Source organism: Phasianus colchicus, chromosome 3 (genome assembly GCF_987193195.1).
Source record: "Phasianus colchicus chromosome 3, bPhaCol1.hap1.1, whole genome shotgun sequence".
NCBI lineage: Eukaryota > Metazoa > Chordata > Aves > Galliformes > Phasianidae > Phasianus > Phasianus colchicus.
Genome location: NC_143438.1, coordinates 51964401 through 51984319, shown reverse-complemented (window position 1 = coordinate 51984319; position 19919 = coordinate 51964401). Strand labels below are relative to the sequence as shown.

The window sequence follows — 19919 nt, the reverse complement described above, 5'->3', positions numbered from 1 at the left end:
AAGGAGTGAGAAGAAAGCTTTGATGTAGAAATAAGATTTTAGCATTCCTTGTTAAATTTTGTGTTTCCATCTTGGTTTTTTTTTCAATTTATGTTTTCTGAGTGAGAAGAATACAATTTATTACTGTGCTTTGACAGACATTATCTTACTCTTAAATTGTTTCAGATCGTTCACAACATTTTAGAAGATAAAGAAAATAAAAATTCAGGATTATTGAAAATATAAATAATATTTATATAATGTATTTCAAGTTCACAGAATATTTAAAGTTAGTTCTTTCAGCTGGCATGATTAACTGTAGCTAAAAACTATTAAAATAAATGTTATAAAGGACAACAAAAAGCATTTCATTTGTTGAAGTATTCACATTAAGAACAAATGAAAGCCATCAAATACTGCAGGATGTTTGATCGTTTATAAAGAAAAGAAGAAGAAAAAAGAATCAGATAAAAAGGCCACTTTATTTTTTTGCTTTTGGTGCATGGACAGAATTATGAGAAACAACATTATAACTCACCAGATACAGAGAGAGATAGAATGATGCATCTAAATGGTATCATCGAAAGGCAGTACAATAAATTATTTGTTGTCTCTTTTTCTTGAGAAAAGCTTGAGAAAGCAATAAATCTAATCTATTTGAGGTGATGATACTTGAATCAGGGAAGCAGCAAGCCTGTTGGCTGAAATTATCTACAACATCATATCAAATGTGATAGGTTTTTTGCACCCCAGAAGTTATGCCTCTATCTAATAATACAGATATTGAGAAATTCTCAAAATCAAAATTTCGTTATTAGTAATCACAAAGAATGCTCCTTCTTCTTCTTCTTCTTCTTCTTCTTTTTTTTTTCTTTTTTTCTCAAGAGATGTGGACTGAAGTGAAATTGAATTTCCAGATAAATCATTTCTATTTAGTAGTTGGTGTCTAAGGAACAATCATGCTCCCAAGGCACCAGAACACAACAGAGGAAACAGGCCATTAGAATCAGGTGTCTGAATAAATCTGTTTCTGTAATTCAGGGAAGCAAACAATCAGAAATGTATGATATGATGTGAGTATGCTCATGTCACATCATTCCACTTGTGAAAGGTACCCTTCTGATGAGGAATTCCACCTTAGCTGGATCCATTCCAAACTAGCTGTTCACCTGTGCAAAGCTGAAACAGGTGTTCAGAGTTTACTTTGTAAAGTCTGCCTCACTGTGATCAGATAGCATTCAAGTATGATTTTGTCATCTTGTAGTCACCTGCAAGGAAGAATAAAGGATCTGCATCATCATGGGAGTTTTGGGAGATCACCTGACTCCAAAAGTTCAGAGAAGGGGGATTTTTTATGGGGAGTAAACGCAGGGTGCAGGGTTGGACAGGGAGGAAGATGGGCAGTGCAATTAGATCCTAAAGCCTGTTGAAATAACAGAAAGCTGTCTATGAATATCGAGAAATTTACTAGTTTATGCTCTGTGATAGTGCTAGAGAGATATTTACACTTATAGTTGTAATCTAGGTTAGATTTCTAATATATTGTCCCTACATTCTATTCATTCCACTATTTAGCCCAAACTTGTCCCAATATCAGATACAGGAAAGGTAACACACTGCAACAGGAACATCATATAAATTGAATGATCTTAAGGTACATTAGTATTGCTCTAAAATTTTGCATCAGGAACTCTCAGAAGTAAAAAAACCATTTAAGTTGTTTACCTCAGCTTCCAGCTATAATAAATCACAAAGAAATTTCTTTTAACAGCTGGAAATTCTCCAGACACCTAATGTCACTTATGCTGTTTTTACATCTGTGCTATTGCTTTCTGAAAGCAAATAAAATTGCTGGGCTGTAGCATTTAACTTGAAACTGACTCATAGCCATTGCACTGTTCCCACCATCACAGGCTGCTTTCACTAAAAATGTTAGAAGAAAAGGTGGAGAAAACATCTGGAGACATCTGCAGTTCCATTTGTAATAGATTCATTTAAATATTTTGAAGAGATATTAAAGGAGAAGGTGCTGGTGTGAGAAACTGAGTCTTATGACAGGGATGTCTTTTATTCTGACATTGTCTTATTTATCTCTGCTCGGATGGCTGAGAAAATACACAAGCCTGAAAAGAAAAAGTTTTCAGGAGAAGTCAATAAATAGGTTAAGTAAAGTATGTGGCTAGCATGAAGAAATCACCTTAGTTCTATACACTATCAGGAGAAATAGCTTTGTTTTATGATAATGATGTGTAGCAATGGGATACTTGAAGTGGTAAATAGCTCATTTGTCTGAAGTCTACTCAAAACCATATCATAGCTTTTGTTTCATTTCTGCACCTAGAAATCTCAGCCTAAGAGAAAGAAATGGCCCTTCAGAAATCAAGTAATGTGTAGCTGAAGGCAGAAGAATGCATAACTATCTAATTATGTCATAAGTAATATGGAAAGAAAAATGTTTAGCGAGGGAACCAGTGTATGGTAACAGTACTGGTAAACCTGGATTTTTTTTTATATACAATCCACAGGCTGTGATGTAGCTCATATATTGAGTTCATTGCCCTTTTAGCCAATACTCCTTTGTGGAATTACTCTATTATTTTTTCACTGTAAGTCAAAGAAATCATTAATCTTTAACAAAAAGCTGAATTAAAACATACACTAATAGATGCTGCTAGCAACAGTAAGACCAGGAGGCTAATGCAAATTGATAATTAACAAAACTTTTTACAGGATTCCTTTAAACTTTAGTTGCATATTAAAGCAATAATGCAAATGCATCACCAGGGAAAAGGCTCCTTGGAGCAATTTACTAATTCTATGACTGAGAATATTTACATTAAATCTATAAAGGAGGTCTGTGTGTTTTTAACAGTGTTTAAAGCCTGTTTAATCCCTGTGTTAATTCCCAAAGTATCTCATAAACAGCACTAATTCTAAGAGACTTGGCATTTTTTAAGTCAAAAACTCCTTTAAAATACAACCAGGAAGTAATTGCATGCAACACTACAAATATACCCATTACTGAAACCATCTTTGCTCCTTACTCAATATATTATGTACTGTGTGGTACCACAGAATGAATACTTGCTCTAGAAGCCTTACAATGACAAAGTCACCTTGGAACAAACCATCAGGGATAATAACACGGATCACAAATGATATTAAATAAATTTTTCTCTCTTTCAAATCCTACTCCTACTTGAACAATAAATACAGAAGTGTCATGGTTTTATGCAAAAAACACAACAAAAAGAAGAGTGTAGGAATACCTCTTGCAAGAGGGAGGCACTTCTGTCAAATGTTTACCTCTTTCTTATTCTCTGAATTAATGAACGGAAACAGTCACATTCATTTATTACAATAAAAAACCCTGCCAAATGAATAAAAATTGACTTTCATTAGTAACATATTAAATTATTAGTTTGCAATGTAATTCCTTATGAATCACTTAGCATGCTCTGAGTTCTTTTTCTGTCCCCTCTTCCCTTTCCTCGTAACCAATTGTCAAGACATTCGTGAACTCCACTGAGTTTTATTTGCTCTTCAGTAGGAACAAATATAAGAAGATGTCCCACCACACATCTTTTCCTTAAAAGCAATGCAGAATGTTGTCTACAGCACTCACAAAACCCAGAGAGACAGCTGAGAAGGCTTACTAGACCCCGTGGGTGGGTCACTACTTCAAAAGTAAAGCCACAACTGGGATGACAATGAAGTTCATGAGTAAGGAATGCCTGAGTAATCTGGGCCCACCAAAGTTACAGATAAAATTAATTAATACCCTATCACTCTTTTTATGGTATCATTTTTCCTACCAAGAGAATCTCTACTTAAGAAGATTAAAGAACAGATTAAGTTCTCCCAGAAACAAAAGTGTTGGGAGCAAATTCTTCCCTGGGGTAAGAACAGCTAAATCTTATGAAAATGAAAAGAAATGAAAACAGTTTGCAAAGACAAGAAAAAAGAAATAAACAAACAAAAAAAAACATTTATCTTGTGGGAAGAGATTTTTTTTTAAAGCCCAAACCAGCTCTGTATAGGAGGTCATTTCAGCCTTAGTGCACAGATGGTCTCTATAGAGAACAGAATTAAGGTGTTACAAATAACTATTCTAATACTTTAATGTGGAATATAGACATATTCCACAGATCTTTTTGAAAGAGGTGCATTACAAGACATGTCAAGCTCTTTTGAAATCTCCCAGTCTCCACTAATACCCTCAAAGTTCAAGTTCTCATTTCATCTCTAAGATAAATCATTTGATAGCTTTTTTGTCTAGACAGAGAACTCACAGAGAGAGAAACTCAAGGACTTAACATACTAGGGGACTAGTATGTTGTAGTTGCCATAGAATAAGCAGTCAGTATTACTATGCGGCAGGTTGTTCTTAGATGGCTTGTTATTCTTATTAGCAATTTAAGTGACTCTTAACTTCTAAATCTATTTTCTTAACCGGTAAAAAGGCTTACTTAGCTTCCCCTTCCTTCAGCTACCCAACTTGTTCCCATTTATAACTGAATATGAATTTGATAATAATGTGAAGTACACACAGACAGAAGATCTCCTTGTCTAATTCCCCATTTTAACATTTACATGCAAACTATTCAATTTTTTTTAATTATTTTTTTTTAATGTCTGAAACAATGTCTTTTGTCACAGTATAGGTCTGAAAAATTCTATTTACATGGGAGAAATTAGGGAAGAAATTGACATGACTGGAATAAAGATTGGAAGTAAAAAAATGATTCATACTGGTACATGCTGGAGAAGATTGGTACCAGTGTGTAGGCAAAGCCTCTAGGTTCTTAGAGTTCAGTTAAGAGTAATGCTGATAGGATGGGTATTCACTGTGTCTATATGTACGGATTAAAAACAAAACCAGTCTGTACTACAGAGTTCATACTTTACAGAAGTAAATGAAAAAAAAAAGAATCATAGAATCATAAAGGCTGGAAAAGACCTCTACAATCATCTAGTCCAAGAGACAGAGGGAAGTGTGATATTTTATTGAATAAATCTTCTGCTTGTACATGCCTGGGGCTGCGTGCCATGGCCTGGGCAACCCAATGGGGCCCATGGGAAGACATATCCCAGGCCTGTGATTGGTGTGAAACACCAATGCCAAGCACATGAGATGTGGGGAGAAATGGAACAAGCAGAGAGGCTGGAGAAAGCCCATAAACGTATGCTGGGGCTGGAGTGCTGCAGGCACACGTGCAGCAGGTGAGGCCAGCTCATTGTGATGACTAAGCAATGGATGGCAGCATCACTGTGGGACAGGTGGTGATGTCCCTGAGTGAAGGTGAGCGCTAGCAACATGGCCAAGCGATGGTTTGTGACATCTCTGTGCGATGGATTGTGACTGCACTGCCCACCCTGCTTTAACGCGGGTGCAGCAGCCCAGCTGATCAGTTTGTGCCTGGCCTCCAACCGAGCGTGTGCGCGAGGACTGGAGTGTGGACAAGGCGAGCTTTGGAGCTGAAACGTGCTCTGGGTGCTGCTTGCGCAGCTCTCGGCAGCCGTCTCGGAGCCACTACTTCTTTAGCCTGGTCCTGCTGGGAGCAGGCAACCAGGATATTGCAGAGAGTCGCGTGCAGCAGTGCAGGTAGGCAGCGTGGCAATGCCTCATGCTGGCAGCTGCTGGGATGCTTCTGGAGGGGCCCTCCGTAGGCCGGCCTATGTGCATGGGGTCTCGTGTCCTCTTCCAGTGTGATACCTGCTGCCACAGCATCAGTGTTAGGAGCGAATTGTCGTATCCCACTCCCCCATGGAATACAGGGACTGGCAGGGTTTCTTGCTGAGGGACTTGGGAATCACTGCTGTCTACCCCAGGGGCAGCAAGCAACCGTGGCTTCTCTTTCTCTTTTGCAGGTTGTAATACCTTCCGCCTGCTGCAGCACCACTGAGGGGAGAAGCTTCCCGACCTCAGCTCTCCCCAGCCCACCGCAGAGCCCGGGGCCATGGACGTGCCATCCAACTGGACCTGCCCCGTCTGCGGGCAGGGTCGGGAGGATGTTGCCTGTGTGACCCCCTGCCACCACCTGCTTTGCTATGGCTGTGCCATCTGGTGGGCTAAGAAGAAGCCAAGTTGTGCCGTCTGTGGGCACAAAATCATCACCATCCGCTACTCAATGAGGTCGGATGATGATTATCTTGAGTGTTCCATCCCACAGCCCATGGGACACTCAGATGACGGCCTGCAGGATGAGCAGGGGCCTGCAGAGCCAGTGCTCATTCCACCTGAGCACAACTTCCCAGCCGAGGTCTGGGCTGCGTTTTTTGATGAACATCCGGAAGACCTCGCACCCCTGCTCCACTGGCTGCAGGAAGAAATCCAGGAGATGTCCAGTGATGACTGGTGGGAAGTGCAGGTGGGACAGTGGACCACTGTGAACTTCCTATGCCAGCATGGGCTTGACCAAGAGGCCTTGGTGCGGGAGCTGCAGCCGATCACCAATGGCGATGTGGTGCCCTTTGTCCAGCGCCTCATCAACTTCGCCGCAGCCCTGTATGGCCCCGAGATCCGCCGCCAGCTGGACCACCGGGCTGGCCGTGCTGCAGGAGGGCGAGAGGACAGCCGCGCAGCCAGCCCCAACCCCAGACCCTCCCATCAGGATCTTCCTGCCATGGGCACCGAGGAGCTGTACGGCAGCTCTACTGGGGGACCTGGGCACCCCAGCACGGCCACTGCATCCTCAGCACAGGAGCCGCAGGAGGAGCCAGGGCAGGCAGTAGCAGCGGGCCCTTCCACCCAGGGCAGAGACCACTCGTGTGGGGGTCCCCGGCACCCCCCAAAGAGGAAGACCCGCAGCAGCCCCCACGATTCACCCCCACCCCGCAAGAGACGGCCCCGGCAGCGGCGCTAGGCCGTCATCCCACTGCCAGCAGAGCATGGCTCTGGCGGGCTGGGAGGCCAACATCTTCCTCTCGGCCTGCTGTTTGGAAGAAAATAAAAATATTTTTTTTAAAAAAATAAAAAGTCTCTTTTATTGGCAAGGCTGTTGCCATTGTTCTCCCTACCCGCTTTCTCCCTCCTTCTGCCCCAAAAAGCAGAAGATTGACCTCATGTTTCTCTAATCATAACCCAATCATCAGGACATGGCTAAATTGCACTCCTACTTCCAAGCTCCGGGTCACAAATGATTTCATTTGATGATAGCCATTGAGCTGAAATGTCACCCTCTCTTCAGACTTCAGGTTAGTTAGTCCGACAGTAAAAACTCTGTGATCCGGACTACTTTTAGACGGGATAGCTCAGATCTGAGCTTGTAAGTGAGTTGCAGATTTTGAAACCCTACTCAGTGCAAATCCAAGAGGTAAGAGAAATCTTTGCAAATGAACTTATGCCTACTACCCCAATAAGCATTGCTTATCTTTTCTCTACTCAAGCACTCTGAATGGTTCAGCGTGATTTTTGGTTTTTGGTATTCCATGTCATAACATCATGTGGGGCACTGGGAGTTTAACTCATAATGCTCAAGTTCTGGGTACCTGCCTGGAAGAGAAGAAGAACTACATTCCCCAGGGGACTTTGCGGTCACAGAGAGGAGATATAACTCCTGGCAAGGTCACCTGATGCACTCTTCTTCGTTCGCTCTTTTTTGTCAGCTCTCCTCCCATCTCCCTGCTGCTCAACTGGACTGTGAATCTCACCTCAGCATTGTGATGAGGCATATTCACCTTTCTGACATTCTCTCTCTCATTATATTTGATTTATTAGCTTCGATTTTAATTACATTGTATTATAGTGTGTTATCTTGCATTCCGATACTATATTTAGTAAATGAATTTGTTTCTCCTCAGATCATTGCTGCTGTTTTTAATTATCTTGGGGTCCCCTGTTCCCTTTTCTGGAGGCGTGGATTTTGTGAAATCCCTCCACTCCGCTAGTCATGGAACTGGGCCGAACCAGCCCGTAAACCGTTGACAGTTGCATAGATTTTACTATAAATGCCAGCCACTAGCTTATAGTTCTTAGTGGTAATTGTTACACCAGAGTTTTCAATTTAGTTCCGGTGTTAAAGTAGTGAAAAGGAAAATAAGTTTTTGTAGTAAAATATCTCTTGACATACGCTTGTGGGTAATTTATAGTGGTTATAGTGATTACAGTCAGTGGAATCATGGCTATAATCTGAACTCTGAATTTCTGCCAGAGATAAAGACCAACCAACTTAGGCTCACCAGCTTCCATGGACATTCAAGGTGGCCTAGGCTGCCCAGAATCTGGCAAATCTGGTGATTCAAGACTGGGGAAATTAATCTCCCTTATTACTGCTGATCCATCTGCTGGCATACATTCAAGCACTAGAAAAAGCTTTGGGAGCCTTGGGTGAAATATTATGCATAAAGAGCTGTAGAGTACTATTTAATCAATTGCAAACTTAGTTGAAGTTCAGGGAATAAAACATTTATCCCCCAACCTCCGTGTACAAAACGGACTCCTTTCTTGCCCTTTGGTAGGAAAGTAGCCCTTTGAGATGTAAAACGGTTTAAATTCCCTTCATCTGACAGCAGGAACTCAGGAACTGGACGTGTAGGAAAGGTCTCCTTCAGTGTCCTACCATTTGTCTACTGCCAGTCAACCTTACAGCAAACTGAATATATTTATCACCCATTTTTACCCGCATCATGGACACTTTGTAGACCTTTCCTTCACTCTTGCTCATCAGATAGCAATGAAAAGATGCTCTGTTTAAACATTTTTCTTGTTAAACTGCCTGACTGTGGTTCTTTCATCATAGAGGAAGAGGAATTAGTGTCATGTAAAGGTGCTGTGCAATCTGTGACTATGAACAGAGATGGTCAGCATCATTACACTTGAAAGGAACAGCTAATCACTGATGGGTTATCCCACAGTTGCTGCAAAAGTGGAGAGGGTAGATCAAACAGGTTAGAATAAGCATAATTTCTAGCCTTTCTCTATCTGGAGTAGGTGTGCAATAGATTCAAAAAGTGGTCTGTCACTTGTTATTCAAATGACAGAAAAATTTACTCAAACCTCTTTATAGAATTTGTTGATTGCTGGGAAATCTGCATTTTGCCTGAAGGTAACAGTATAGGAAAAAAAATAAAAAGCAACAAATGGAAATTAAATCTATGGACAGATTTGCATTACGACTATGATGACAGGAAAGACAACATGCTTGTTAATGCTTGCAATACTCGGGGGAAGAGAACAAAACAAAATAAGTTTCCTTCTTGCTTCCTAAACAAACAGATGAAGCAATAGGGAACAGGGAATAGGAAACAGTTCATCTGAATCTCATCTAGTCGGTAGAGGTCTAGGGAAAAGCTGAATCATCATGAAAATGTCTTAGCATTAAAAGGAAAAAATAATTTTAAGCTGAAGTATTTACTCTTCCTTCATGATATACATTTGGAAGGGGGAGCTAATTCAAGCAGTATAGCAAATGTTGAGAGAGTGTAAGCAAACGAAAAATATTTCCTTGTATCATTGCATCAAACAGCAGTTGCTTTTGGAACCTCCTTTGAAGGGGGTTGCAGATGAACCAAGGGATTCAGACAGTGAGGTCTCATTCTTTCCAGGGCAATGCTTGACATTCACTCATTGTGAAGATCCCAGTTTGCAATTAGTTTGGAATGGGAGGACACCTCTTATGTGAGGGACGGGTTTGTAGAAAAGTCAGGTAATGTAATGACCTCTATTTCAAAATCAACGAATGCAGAGAAAGCTATCCTGAAATGAAGAGTGTACAACTGGGAAAGATACTTTAATGAAATGCTTCAATTTTTCACTGACCTAAGCTAAAAATCATTGGATTAGGAAAGCGTGTTAGATTGACGGAATATTTTTACAGTTCATAAATATCTGGAAGTTTTTCTTCTCCTGCCCCTGTGTCTCTTACTGCTACATTTCCCTCACCCTGTTATCAGCCCCAGCTGTCAGATATTCCCTTAAGAATTTCAGTGTTCCTTGAAGGTCCTAATAGCAGCTATTTTAGTCCGAAAGAGGGCTTGCGAAACTTGGGTCCTCCGTATGTGCGCGTTGTCAAACTCCTTCCTAACCTTTTTGTCAGTAGAGCTCCATCCTGTATATCTCCACTGATGCTACATTTTGCAGTAGGCTGCATGAAGAAAGGTCATCTCTAATACAAATCATTTTACGGCAGAACAAAGCATTGCAACTAGATTACAGAGGATGGCAGAGGCAACAGCTAAAATTATTATGTTTCAGACTGTAAGATCAACACTAGTTGAATGCAAGCAATTTCATTTCTAATATCCTGGAATTTCATGCTTTCTCAGTTAAGAAATGTCTAGTCAATTTTAGCAACACGAGAGAGGACTTAATCAATTACTAGTCTAGCTTATTACAAGACTTATCTGACTATCAGGCCAAAGCAGAGGATCTGCCTGACCCACAGACATCCTTGGCTGAGCCAGAGCAGCAAATCCCACCTTACAACCAATCTTTCACCAGTTCTGACTTCATGGGCTGTGCTACAAATCTGTGGGACTCTGTTTCTACTCAGTAAAAATCTTAACTGACATCCTTGAGAAAGAAGGGGAAAAAAGGAGAAAAAAGTAGAACAGGTGCATGAATAAGTACCTAGATAAACATTTCCACACGTACAGAAAGACAAAGCTAAATAGGTTCAGTGCTCTCCACAGCTCAGTGATAGGAGATGAGGAAAAAGACTGTGTATGGATTCACGAAGTAAAGAACCTAGAAAGATTCTCATAAGTCCAGTTAAGTATTTCAGCTTTTGAATAATCCCCTGTGTTACAATATATATATATATATTCTCTCTGTATTTCATTGCATATCTTTAGTATAAAGTTTCATTTCAGGTATTATTTTTTATGACCATACATTAGAAATAGTGTGCAGCTATGAATGCTATATTACATAGTTGTACCTCAGTTTCTGGAACAACATTTAGGACTCAAAGAGAACAGGTTGTACACCACTTTCAGACAGATAATCTACAACTCACAAAAGTCATAGAATAATTGTATTGGGCAGAACTATACTTATTTAGACATGAAGTAGGATTTTTTTGTCTTCGAGCAAAGAATATAACAGAATATAGTGTGTTTTTTAAAAATGGTATTTAAAATACCAGCTTGGAATGACAATAAAGGCTATCTTGAGCTACTTCTGAAATTGCAATGATTTTAAACAGATTCAGATGGTGATCCAGGTTTATACTTCAATTAGCAGTGAAGTGCAGAACTTTGAATTTGGCCGATTTGTACTGTTAATTGTGCTGCAAGAATCGGCCTCAGGATGGCAGCAAACGATGTAAAAAAGAGTTTTAAAAGCACCTGTTCCAACCCGAACTGCTTTTTGGTGTACTGCAAACATGCCAAATACAAAAAGCACACATTGCAGTAACTCTTAAACTGCAAAAGACTATAAATCATGTTAGAATGAAAAGTCACAAGTATCCCATATTCGAATAAAATGATGTGTCATTTTTCATTTCAAGACTTTTTTTTTTTTTTTTTTTTTTTTTTTAATATTTGCAAAGATTGTTGCTTTGATAGTTCAATTTATAGTTTGTCTGCTGTATACTTCTTAATCACCCGCAGATGAGAAAGGAGCATGCGGTTGGATATTCAGAATTAAGCTTGGGTTTAAAGGAAACCCAGAAACAAAACAGATGTTAAAAGCCTTCCCTCCTTACAGCCTGTTTTCCTTCCTTTGGCAGGACTGATGCCAAAAGCAGCTGTGTGTGGAGAGTAAAGATTTCTCTTAAGAACTGTCTTGGCTTACAAGTGAGCTCTGTCCTGCTAAACCATAACCTCAAGCTTGTGTAGGTGGACCAGATCCCAGAGTGCTGCAAGTGCATCTTGAGCTATAAGAATTAAAGCTTAAGGAAAGTAAGGGAAAATGAGGGCTGCAGGAAAATAATAATGATAAAAAGACAACTCTTTGTACTTCCAAGCAGAAATATATATAGGATCTCAAGATGAAAGTCTTTATCGGAAAACTGCTCTCAGTAGACTTGAATAGTGTAGAGGAAAAGGTTAGGTTTGTGCTTTGCAAAAAATCAGCAAAGTTTGCTAGGCTGAAGATCCTAAGTTATGCTATCTGCTTACTTCTGCTACACTGCACTACGACTTCTCTGATTTTTTTTTCAGCCTGTGCTGCCATCGTGTGGTGTATTAAGTGTTCACTCATGGAAAACGAAGAAAATATTTTATCAGTTTTCCTCTTCTTTTTGCTGCAGGCAGCTGTGGTATTGCCTGTCAGGAGAGACTGAAGACAAGAATCCCCTGTAGCACCTTTCCATTTTCTTTGGAATCTTTGCCAGTTTTGTCTTTTGCTTCCAGAAGAAGCAGAAATTTCACCCTGTCATGCAGGTCAACCCTTGTCAGTCAGAAAAAATCAGCGACGACTGAGTATTTGATATTGCAGATTGTTCTCAGCTTCACTGAAAAAAATCCCATATACAAGTGTCTTCTTGTAATGAAAGTATGTCTTCTATTAACTTCTTCCCTGTCACCGGAAAGGAAATGCCTGTTTTTATTTGGTAGAAAGTTTCACTCTCTACCTCAGTCTGTATAAATAATATATCCATTTCACTATTAACACAGGAGGAATTGGAAAATTTCCTCCTGAATCCCCTCAAACCTACTGTATTTTGTCTCATGCTTCAGCAGTAAAACAAGACAACTTTGCATTTGTAAGTAGCTAGCTGCCTAAGAGAACTATTTCTTAAACAATTCATCTCCAGTATCTGTTTTCTATTTTGCTATGTTTCATGTGTATTGATAAGTGAAGATTTTAATGCCAATCCCACTAAACATAATGAGAAGATCACATAAATCACAGACATTTTTGGCTCCTATCTTCTGTGATCTGGTAGTTTCATTGCTGGTTAGGCAATAGGAGTTTCTAAATTAATTTAAATGGGAAAATAGACAACCCAAGACATAAATGGTGCATGCCCTATGTTCAAAATGACAAAAGAGATACTAGCAGCTTTGGCATTTCTATTGAAGCAGTAATTACATAAACAAACACTATTCATCCTAAACAAACAAACAAACAGACAAACAAATAAATAAAAAATCTAAACTGCCCAATTTCTATGTAACAATGAGAAGCCAACTACAGAACAAAACTCTGATTTATTTATTTTGCACAGTTTCATCAATATGGTAACATATGCTTCCTTTTTACATCTAGAGCCTGCAGAGTGCTCAATGAACCGACTCTTCTGGGAAACTGGTTAGAAGTCTGTAATGTTACTCACACATTTCCTTCTCACACAGTGGTAAAAAACAACACTTATTTTCCAGATAAGGAAACAAATCGCAAAACAAAAGCCCTGCTCCTCTTGGGGAAACAAAATAAATCCTTTCCCTTTCCTTTCTTTTTTTTTTTTTTTTTCTTCTGGCTGTCAATTATTAGGTGACACTTAGTTTTTGCACTAACATGAGAAGAACTTCTTCACGGTAAGGGTGATGGAACACTGGGACAGGTTGCCCAGAGAGGTTGTGGTGTATCTCCTCTTATGGAGATATTCAAGACCCATCTGGACACTTACCTGTGTAATCTATTTTAGGGAACCTGCTTTACCAGAAGGGTTGGACTCAATCTCTTGAAATCCCTTCCACCCCCTGTGATTCTGTGAATGGTTTCTCGGCTCATACTTTCCTCTGAAACTTATTAATTATGAACATAAAGGATGAGGATCTGCATGCCTAACCTTAAATGTAGAATAAAAAGGAGAGAAAATTTTCTGCGCAGCATTTTCCTTGGTACAGCCTAGCTTGCATTTTTGGGACCACTCCTGTTTAACTTATGTTGGGGTGGATTCTGGAACCATTCATGGATAGATGAAATCTCATGGCACTTCAAAATCTCCTCCTTGCCTTTCTGTGGTGATCTGATTTCCATGCTAAGGAAATATCAACCATGCGAAAATTTCAGTCCATGTGAGTTTTGTCCAGAGACAAAAAACTTGATCAGTGCCTAGTTCTCAGTGCTAGAAGTGAAAAAAAACCCTCAAACAAACAGAAAAATAAACCCCCAAATCAAACCAAACCAAAAGCCACAAAAGACTCCAGTGTCACACCTATACCGTATTTAGTTTCCAGCAAACCCAAAAAATTCATAGGACGATGTCGTGGTGTCGTGATTTTTTTATTGTTGTTGTTGTTGTCAGTATTCCACATCAGAACATCATGTGGACCAGTGGGAGTTAACGAGTTAATGTTCTGGTACCGTTTACTGTTGTGGACTCTTTGAGCATCCTGATGGGACGGGAGGGGGCGGCATCCCCGGAGGAGCTGGCGGGAGGAGGCAATGGGGTGGAGCCTTGGACGCAACCCGGCGCGGCTGCCTTCTCCCCGCCTGGCCCGGTTCAGCCGTCTCAGCTCGCCGCAGAGAAAGCACGTGCTTTTCCCTCGCACTATCGTGGTTTGACTCACATCTTTTGATGCTCTCGTCTCTCTGGTTTTGTTTAGTTTAGTTAGATTCAGTAAATTATCCTTTCTCCTCAGATCGTTGCCGTTGTGTTTTCTTTTGTTAAAACTATTGGCTAGCTCTCTGCTCTTCCCCCTCTCCCGGAGCACACATGGCCCGGGTTGCTGCAAATCGTTCGTGCCCCCATGTCACGGACTTATATCTAAGGATAACCTGTGACAGATGAAAATATATGTGAAGGGGTCTTGTAGTAACTTCTGTTTTAATTTTAGATATAGCTCTATCTAAATTTTCAGGTCTATTGAATGAAAGTTTATTTTTGTAGTGGGCAAACATTATAAACAAAACTAAAAAACAACACCCTGTTTCTATAAGATGCCTTGCCTTAATCTTAAGATCTTATGAGAAGTTTTCAAGCATATCTTAACAGAACTTATGAAGAAGAAAATATGGCCATGGAAATTATTTTCTACCTGTTAGAAAAGTACAGCTTGGATGAAGTGCCAATTTCTGTCATTCACCATAACTGGTAAATAAGCCCTTGCAAAAAAGGCCTTTCCTGACTTTACAGCATATTATATCTGGACAAATTTTCTCATCTTCCCAATAGATGTTGACTGTGTTAAACATCATGTTAACAGACTGAGTGCAAAAATGCAGTCACCTTGTCAACTGCAAATACTTAGATATGATCATCATTTTAAAGTATTCTTAATTTACTTCTGCAAGAAAAATATACATTATGATTAAGAAATCAATGCGAAAAGAAAGGAATAAACAACAGCTTGCAGAATAAACATCGTGAACCAATTCCCCACCGAAGCTGCAGTAATTACTGTATGAAGTAGGCTGCCCTTAATACAACAATTAATTATTTTTTCCAAATGAATTATGCAAGCCAATATTTTTTCTTCATTAATGTTTTGTTGGAGTCATTAAGTTCCATTAATGAATAACAAAGAAGCAATTGGAATTTTATTCTGGCTTATGTGTGCTAATGTGCTTAACTTGAACTAAATGTGTTTCCAGTATGTAATCAAAACTGAATCAATCAAATCCTGCAAAGTCCTTTTGGAGTTGCAGCTGTTTTATATGGATGTCTCTTCTCATAGAAAAAATACAGACAAAACTCCAAAGACTACATGGCTTGTGAACATATAGCGTAATTAGGAATCAGTATGTCTGGTTTTTGTTAGAAGGATACTGTTTTCTTCATTTGAAGTTCAATTATAAATCAAAGTGGCTGAACTATTTTCTAGGAATATATCCATCAAAATAATTTGAATTTATTTTTCTGTTTCTGAAATCGTCATTAATTCTAGTAAATTTCTTACTTTTTTTTTCCCACATAGTATGGCAGAGAGTGAGTAAGTCAGTTGGTGATATGATGACATAATTGTAACTTATGCATCTTATACATGTTTCCTTGCAGATTATTGTTTTCAGAAATGAATGATTCATTTTAAATGTGGTGAGCAGTGATCAGTTCATACAATTAATATTGATAAATTTCATGAATGCCATTCTTCATGGAGTTGCAAGGAAGGAATAGATTTGGGAAAGTTCCGTAAGGCGAAGTCAGCTAAGAGTAACAAGGCAGCAAAATTAAATACAGGGAGTATCTGTGGCTGCTGTGGGAAGAAAAATGAAGATGAGCAAAGTGAAGGCTGCCCAGAGCTTACATGAATACGGGACTCCCATTTTAAGTTCAAAGATGCCAAGGGTCTTACATTTCAAATGTTGAAAGCGAGGGAAAAAAAAAAAAAAAAAAAAAAAAGTAGAGTCTTATAATTTATAGAAACTCTTAAAGAAGATTAAATTGGGAAGAAACAAAGTGGTTACAGTGCAGGATGGTTTTAAAGTACCCGCTGCATACTTTTCTAAAGTAAAGTACTACAATGGAATTCAGTCAGGGTATATGTAGTTAATATATCTGGTGTCTCTCATCCATACCTTTGACACTGGTATGTTACTGCTGGGGAGTCTGATTATTTTAAATATTGTACTGGTACCAGCTGTTTCTGTAAGGTACTGAATTCCTGAATGTGGGCTACAGCAAAACCTTCCTCACAGTCTGTGTCAGTTCTTCTATCAACAGATATAAACATAGAATCACAAGGTTGGAAAGGACCTACAAGATCATCTAGTCCAACCGTCACCCTATCACCATTACTACCACAGCTACTAAATCATATCTCACAGCTCCTCATCCAGACACCTCTTGAACACAGCCAGGGATGGCGACTTCACCACTTCCCTGGAGGTTATTTCCATAGATCTCTAGACTCTGAAGATAAATACACCAGTGTATCAACATTTGTTTTCCATAAAGAGACACAATGCCGCAGAAAAATTACACCACAATTATATATAATCCACCATATTTTATCAGGAGGATAGATTAACCATTTTTCTGGAAAAAAATATTCACTTACACATTGAATGAGGTATCTGAATTTCAGTTTTTAAGATCTGTTCAATGAAAAACTCCAAACATGAGGCACCAGTGACTGTTCAGCGGACGTAGGAAAAATGAGAAACAATCACATATTATTCAATGCATTGGAAAGGTGTAGCAAGCGGACCTTGAATAAACCTTCTGGCACCTCAGTCTGGAAGTCAGGAGAACCATCTCGTCCACTTAGTGGTGATGTGGCAACATCAGCTGAGCAACAAAAGATCAGAAGATACACATTAAGCATGTTTGGCTTTTATTTCATCATGTTTCACAAATAGAGCAGGATCAGGATAGCAATCCCTGACATGTATTAGGTAAACACTGTAGGCTGGTAATGAAAGTGTATGTGATATGTAGCAAGTAAAACCTGTGTAGCTATTAAACAAAACCTCTGTGACTGCCCTGTGTTCATATGTAGGTGGCAATTTACAGCCAAGGTGCATACACATATCCTATTCACTAGTGGCCAGTTAATTCCATGGTGCTTTGACAAGCACAGACTGTTGCCCCAGTCTAAGTCTCAGCATCTCAGTAATGAAAAACCTCTTAGTAATTCTTGTAATCTTATCTAATCAAACGTAGTCCTCCTTTCCAACCACGCTTCAGCTAATTAGCAGCCGTATGCTGTTTCTGCAGTTGCTGGCTTTTCAGAAGACCAGACTAGTGCACACTTAAGATTGAATACAAAAAAAGAAACACTTAAATGAAGGAGTGCTATCAACATCGGGGACAACAGCATGACCTTATGTTCTACTGAAGTGAAATGTTCACACAGCAGTGACCTTGGACGTGGGTACATAGAATCATAGAATCATTAAGGCTGGAAAAGACCTCTACAATCATCTAGTCCAAGAGACAGAGGGAAGTGTGATATTTTATTGAATAAACCTTCTGCTTGTACATGCCTGGGGCTGCGTGCCATGGCCTGGGCAACCCAATGGGGCCCATGGGAAGACATATCCCAGGCCTGTGATTGGTGTGAAACACCGATGTGGGTGTTTCACACCACATGAGATGTGGGAAGGAATGGAACAAGCAGAGAGGCTGGAGAAAGCCCATAAACGTATGCTGGGGCTGGAGTGCTGCAGGCACACGTGCAGCAGGTGAGGCCAGCTCATTGTGATGACTAAGCAATGGATGGCAGCATCACTGTGGGACAGGTGGTGATGTCCCTGAGTGAAGGTGAGCGCTAGCAACATGGCCAAGCGATGGTTTGTGACATCTCTGTGCGATGGATTGTGACTGCACTGCCCACCCTGCTTTAACACGGGTGCAGCAGCCCAGCTGATCAGTTTGTGCCTGGCCTCCAACCGAGCGTGTGCGCGAGGACTGGAGTGTGGACAAGGCAAGCTTTGGAGCTGAAACGTGCTCTGGGTGCTGCTTGCGCAGCTCTCAGCAGCCGTCTCAGGGCCACTACTTCTTTAGCTTGGTCCTGCTGGGAGCAGGCAACCAGGATATTGCAGAGAGTCGCGTGCAGCAGTGCAGGTAGGCAGTGTGGCAATGCCTCATGCTGGCAGCTGAGAGAATGCTTCTGGAGGGGCCCTCCGTAGGCCGGCCTATGTGCATGGGGTCTCGTGTCCTCTTCCAGTGTGATACCTGCTGCCACAGCATCAGTGTTAGGAGCGAATTGTCGTATCCCACTCCCCCATGGAATACAGGGACTGGCAGGGTTTCTTGCTGAGGGACTTGGGAATCACTGCTGTCTACCCCAGGGGCAGCAAGCAACCGTGGCTTCTCTTTCTCTTTTGCAGGTTGTAATACCTTCCGCCTGCTGCAGCACCACTGAGGGGAGAAGCTTCCCGACCTCAGCTCTCCCCAGCCCACCGCAGAGCCCGGGGCCATGGACGTGCCATCCAACTGGACCTGCCCCGTCTGCGGGCAGGGTCGGGAGGATGTTGCCTGTGTGACCCCCTGCCACCACCTGCTTTGCTATGGCTGTGCCATCTGGTGGGCTAAGAAGAAGCCAAGTTGTGCCGTCTGTGGGCACAAAATCATCACCATCCGCTACTCAATGAGGTCGGATGATGATTATCTTGAGTGTTCCGTCCCACAGCCCATGGGACACTCAGATGACGGCCTGCAGGATGAGCAGGGGCCTGCAGAGCCAGTGCTCATTCCACCTGAGCACAACTTCCCAGCCGAGGTCTGGGCTGCGTTTTTTGATGAACATCCGGAAGACCTCGCACCCCTGCTCCACTGGCTGCAGGAAGAAATCCAGGAGATGTCCAGTGATGACTGGTGGGAAGTGCAGGTGGGACAGTGGACCACTGTGAACTTCCTATGCCAGCATGGGCTTGACCAAGAGGCCTTGGTGCGGGAGCTGCAGCCGATCACCAATGGCGATGTGGTGCCCTTTGTCCAGCGCCTCATCAACTTCGCCGCAGCCCTGTATGGCCCCGAGATCCGCCGCCAGCTGGACCACCGGGATGGCCATGCTGCAGGAGGGCGAGAGGACAGCCACGCAGCCAGCCCCAACCCCAGACCCTCCCATCAGGATCTTCCTGCCATGGGCACCGAGGAGCTGCACGGCAGCTCTACTGGGGGCCCTGGGCACCCCAGCACGGCCACTGCATCCTCAGCACAGGAGCCGCAGGAGGAGCCAGGGCAGGCAGTAGCAGCGGGCCCTTCCACCCAGGGCAGAGACCACTCGTGTGGGGGTCCCCGGCGCCCCCCAAAGAGGAAGACCCGCAGCAGCTCCCACAATTCACCCCCACCCCGCAAGAGACGGCCCCGGCAGCGGCGCTAGGCCGTCATCCCACTGCCAGCAGAGCATGGCTCTGGCGGGCTGGGAGGCCAACATCTTCCTCTCGGCCTGCTGTTTGGAAGAAAATAAAAATAATTTTTTTTAAAAAAGAAAAAGTCTCTGTTATTGGCAAAGCTGTTGCCATTGTTCTCCTTTGTGATCTGGACTACTTTTAGATGGGATTGCTCTGATTTGAGCTTGTAAGTGAGTTGCAGATTTTGACACCCTACTCAGTGCAAATCCAACAGGTAAGAGAAGTCTTTGCAAATGAACTTATGCCTACTACGCCAATGTTTATCTTTCTCTACTCAAGCACTCTGAATGGTTCAGCTGCCATT

At 41.5% G+C, this 19919-nt stretch overlaps 2 protein-coding genes across 2 annotated transcripts; both read left to right on the top strand.

Moving 5' to 3' along the window:
* Nucleotides 1-4902: 4902 nt before the first annotated feature.
* Nucleotides 4903-6915, top strand: LOC149918577 (uncharacterized). Its single transcript, XM_090138338.1, has 2 exons — nt 4903-5584; nt 5851-6915. Exon 2 carries the CDS (start codon nt 5940-5942, stop codon nt 6843-6845), a length of 906 nt encoding a protein of 301 aa, XP_089994464.1. The 5' UTR covers nt 4903-5584; nt 5851-5939; the 3' UTR covers nt 6846-6915.
* A 10612-nt stretch (nt 6916-17527) lies between these two features.
* On the top strand, nt 17528-19654 carry LOC149918576 (uncharacterized). The gene is made up of 2 exons (XM_090138337.1): nt 17528-18323; nt 18590-19654. Exon 2 carries the CDS (start codon nt 18679-18681, stop codon nt 19582-19584), a length of 906 nt encoding a protein of 301 aa, XP_089994463.1. The 5' UTR covers nt 17528-18323; nt 18590-18678; the 3' UTR covers nt 19585-19654.
* Nucleotides 19655-19919: the final 265 nt, after the last annotated feature.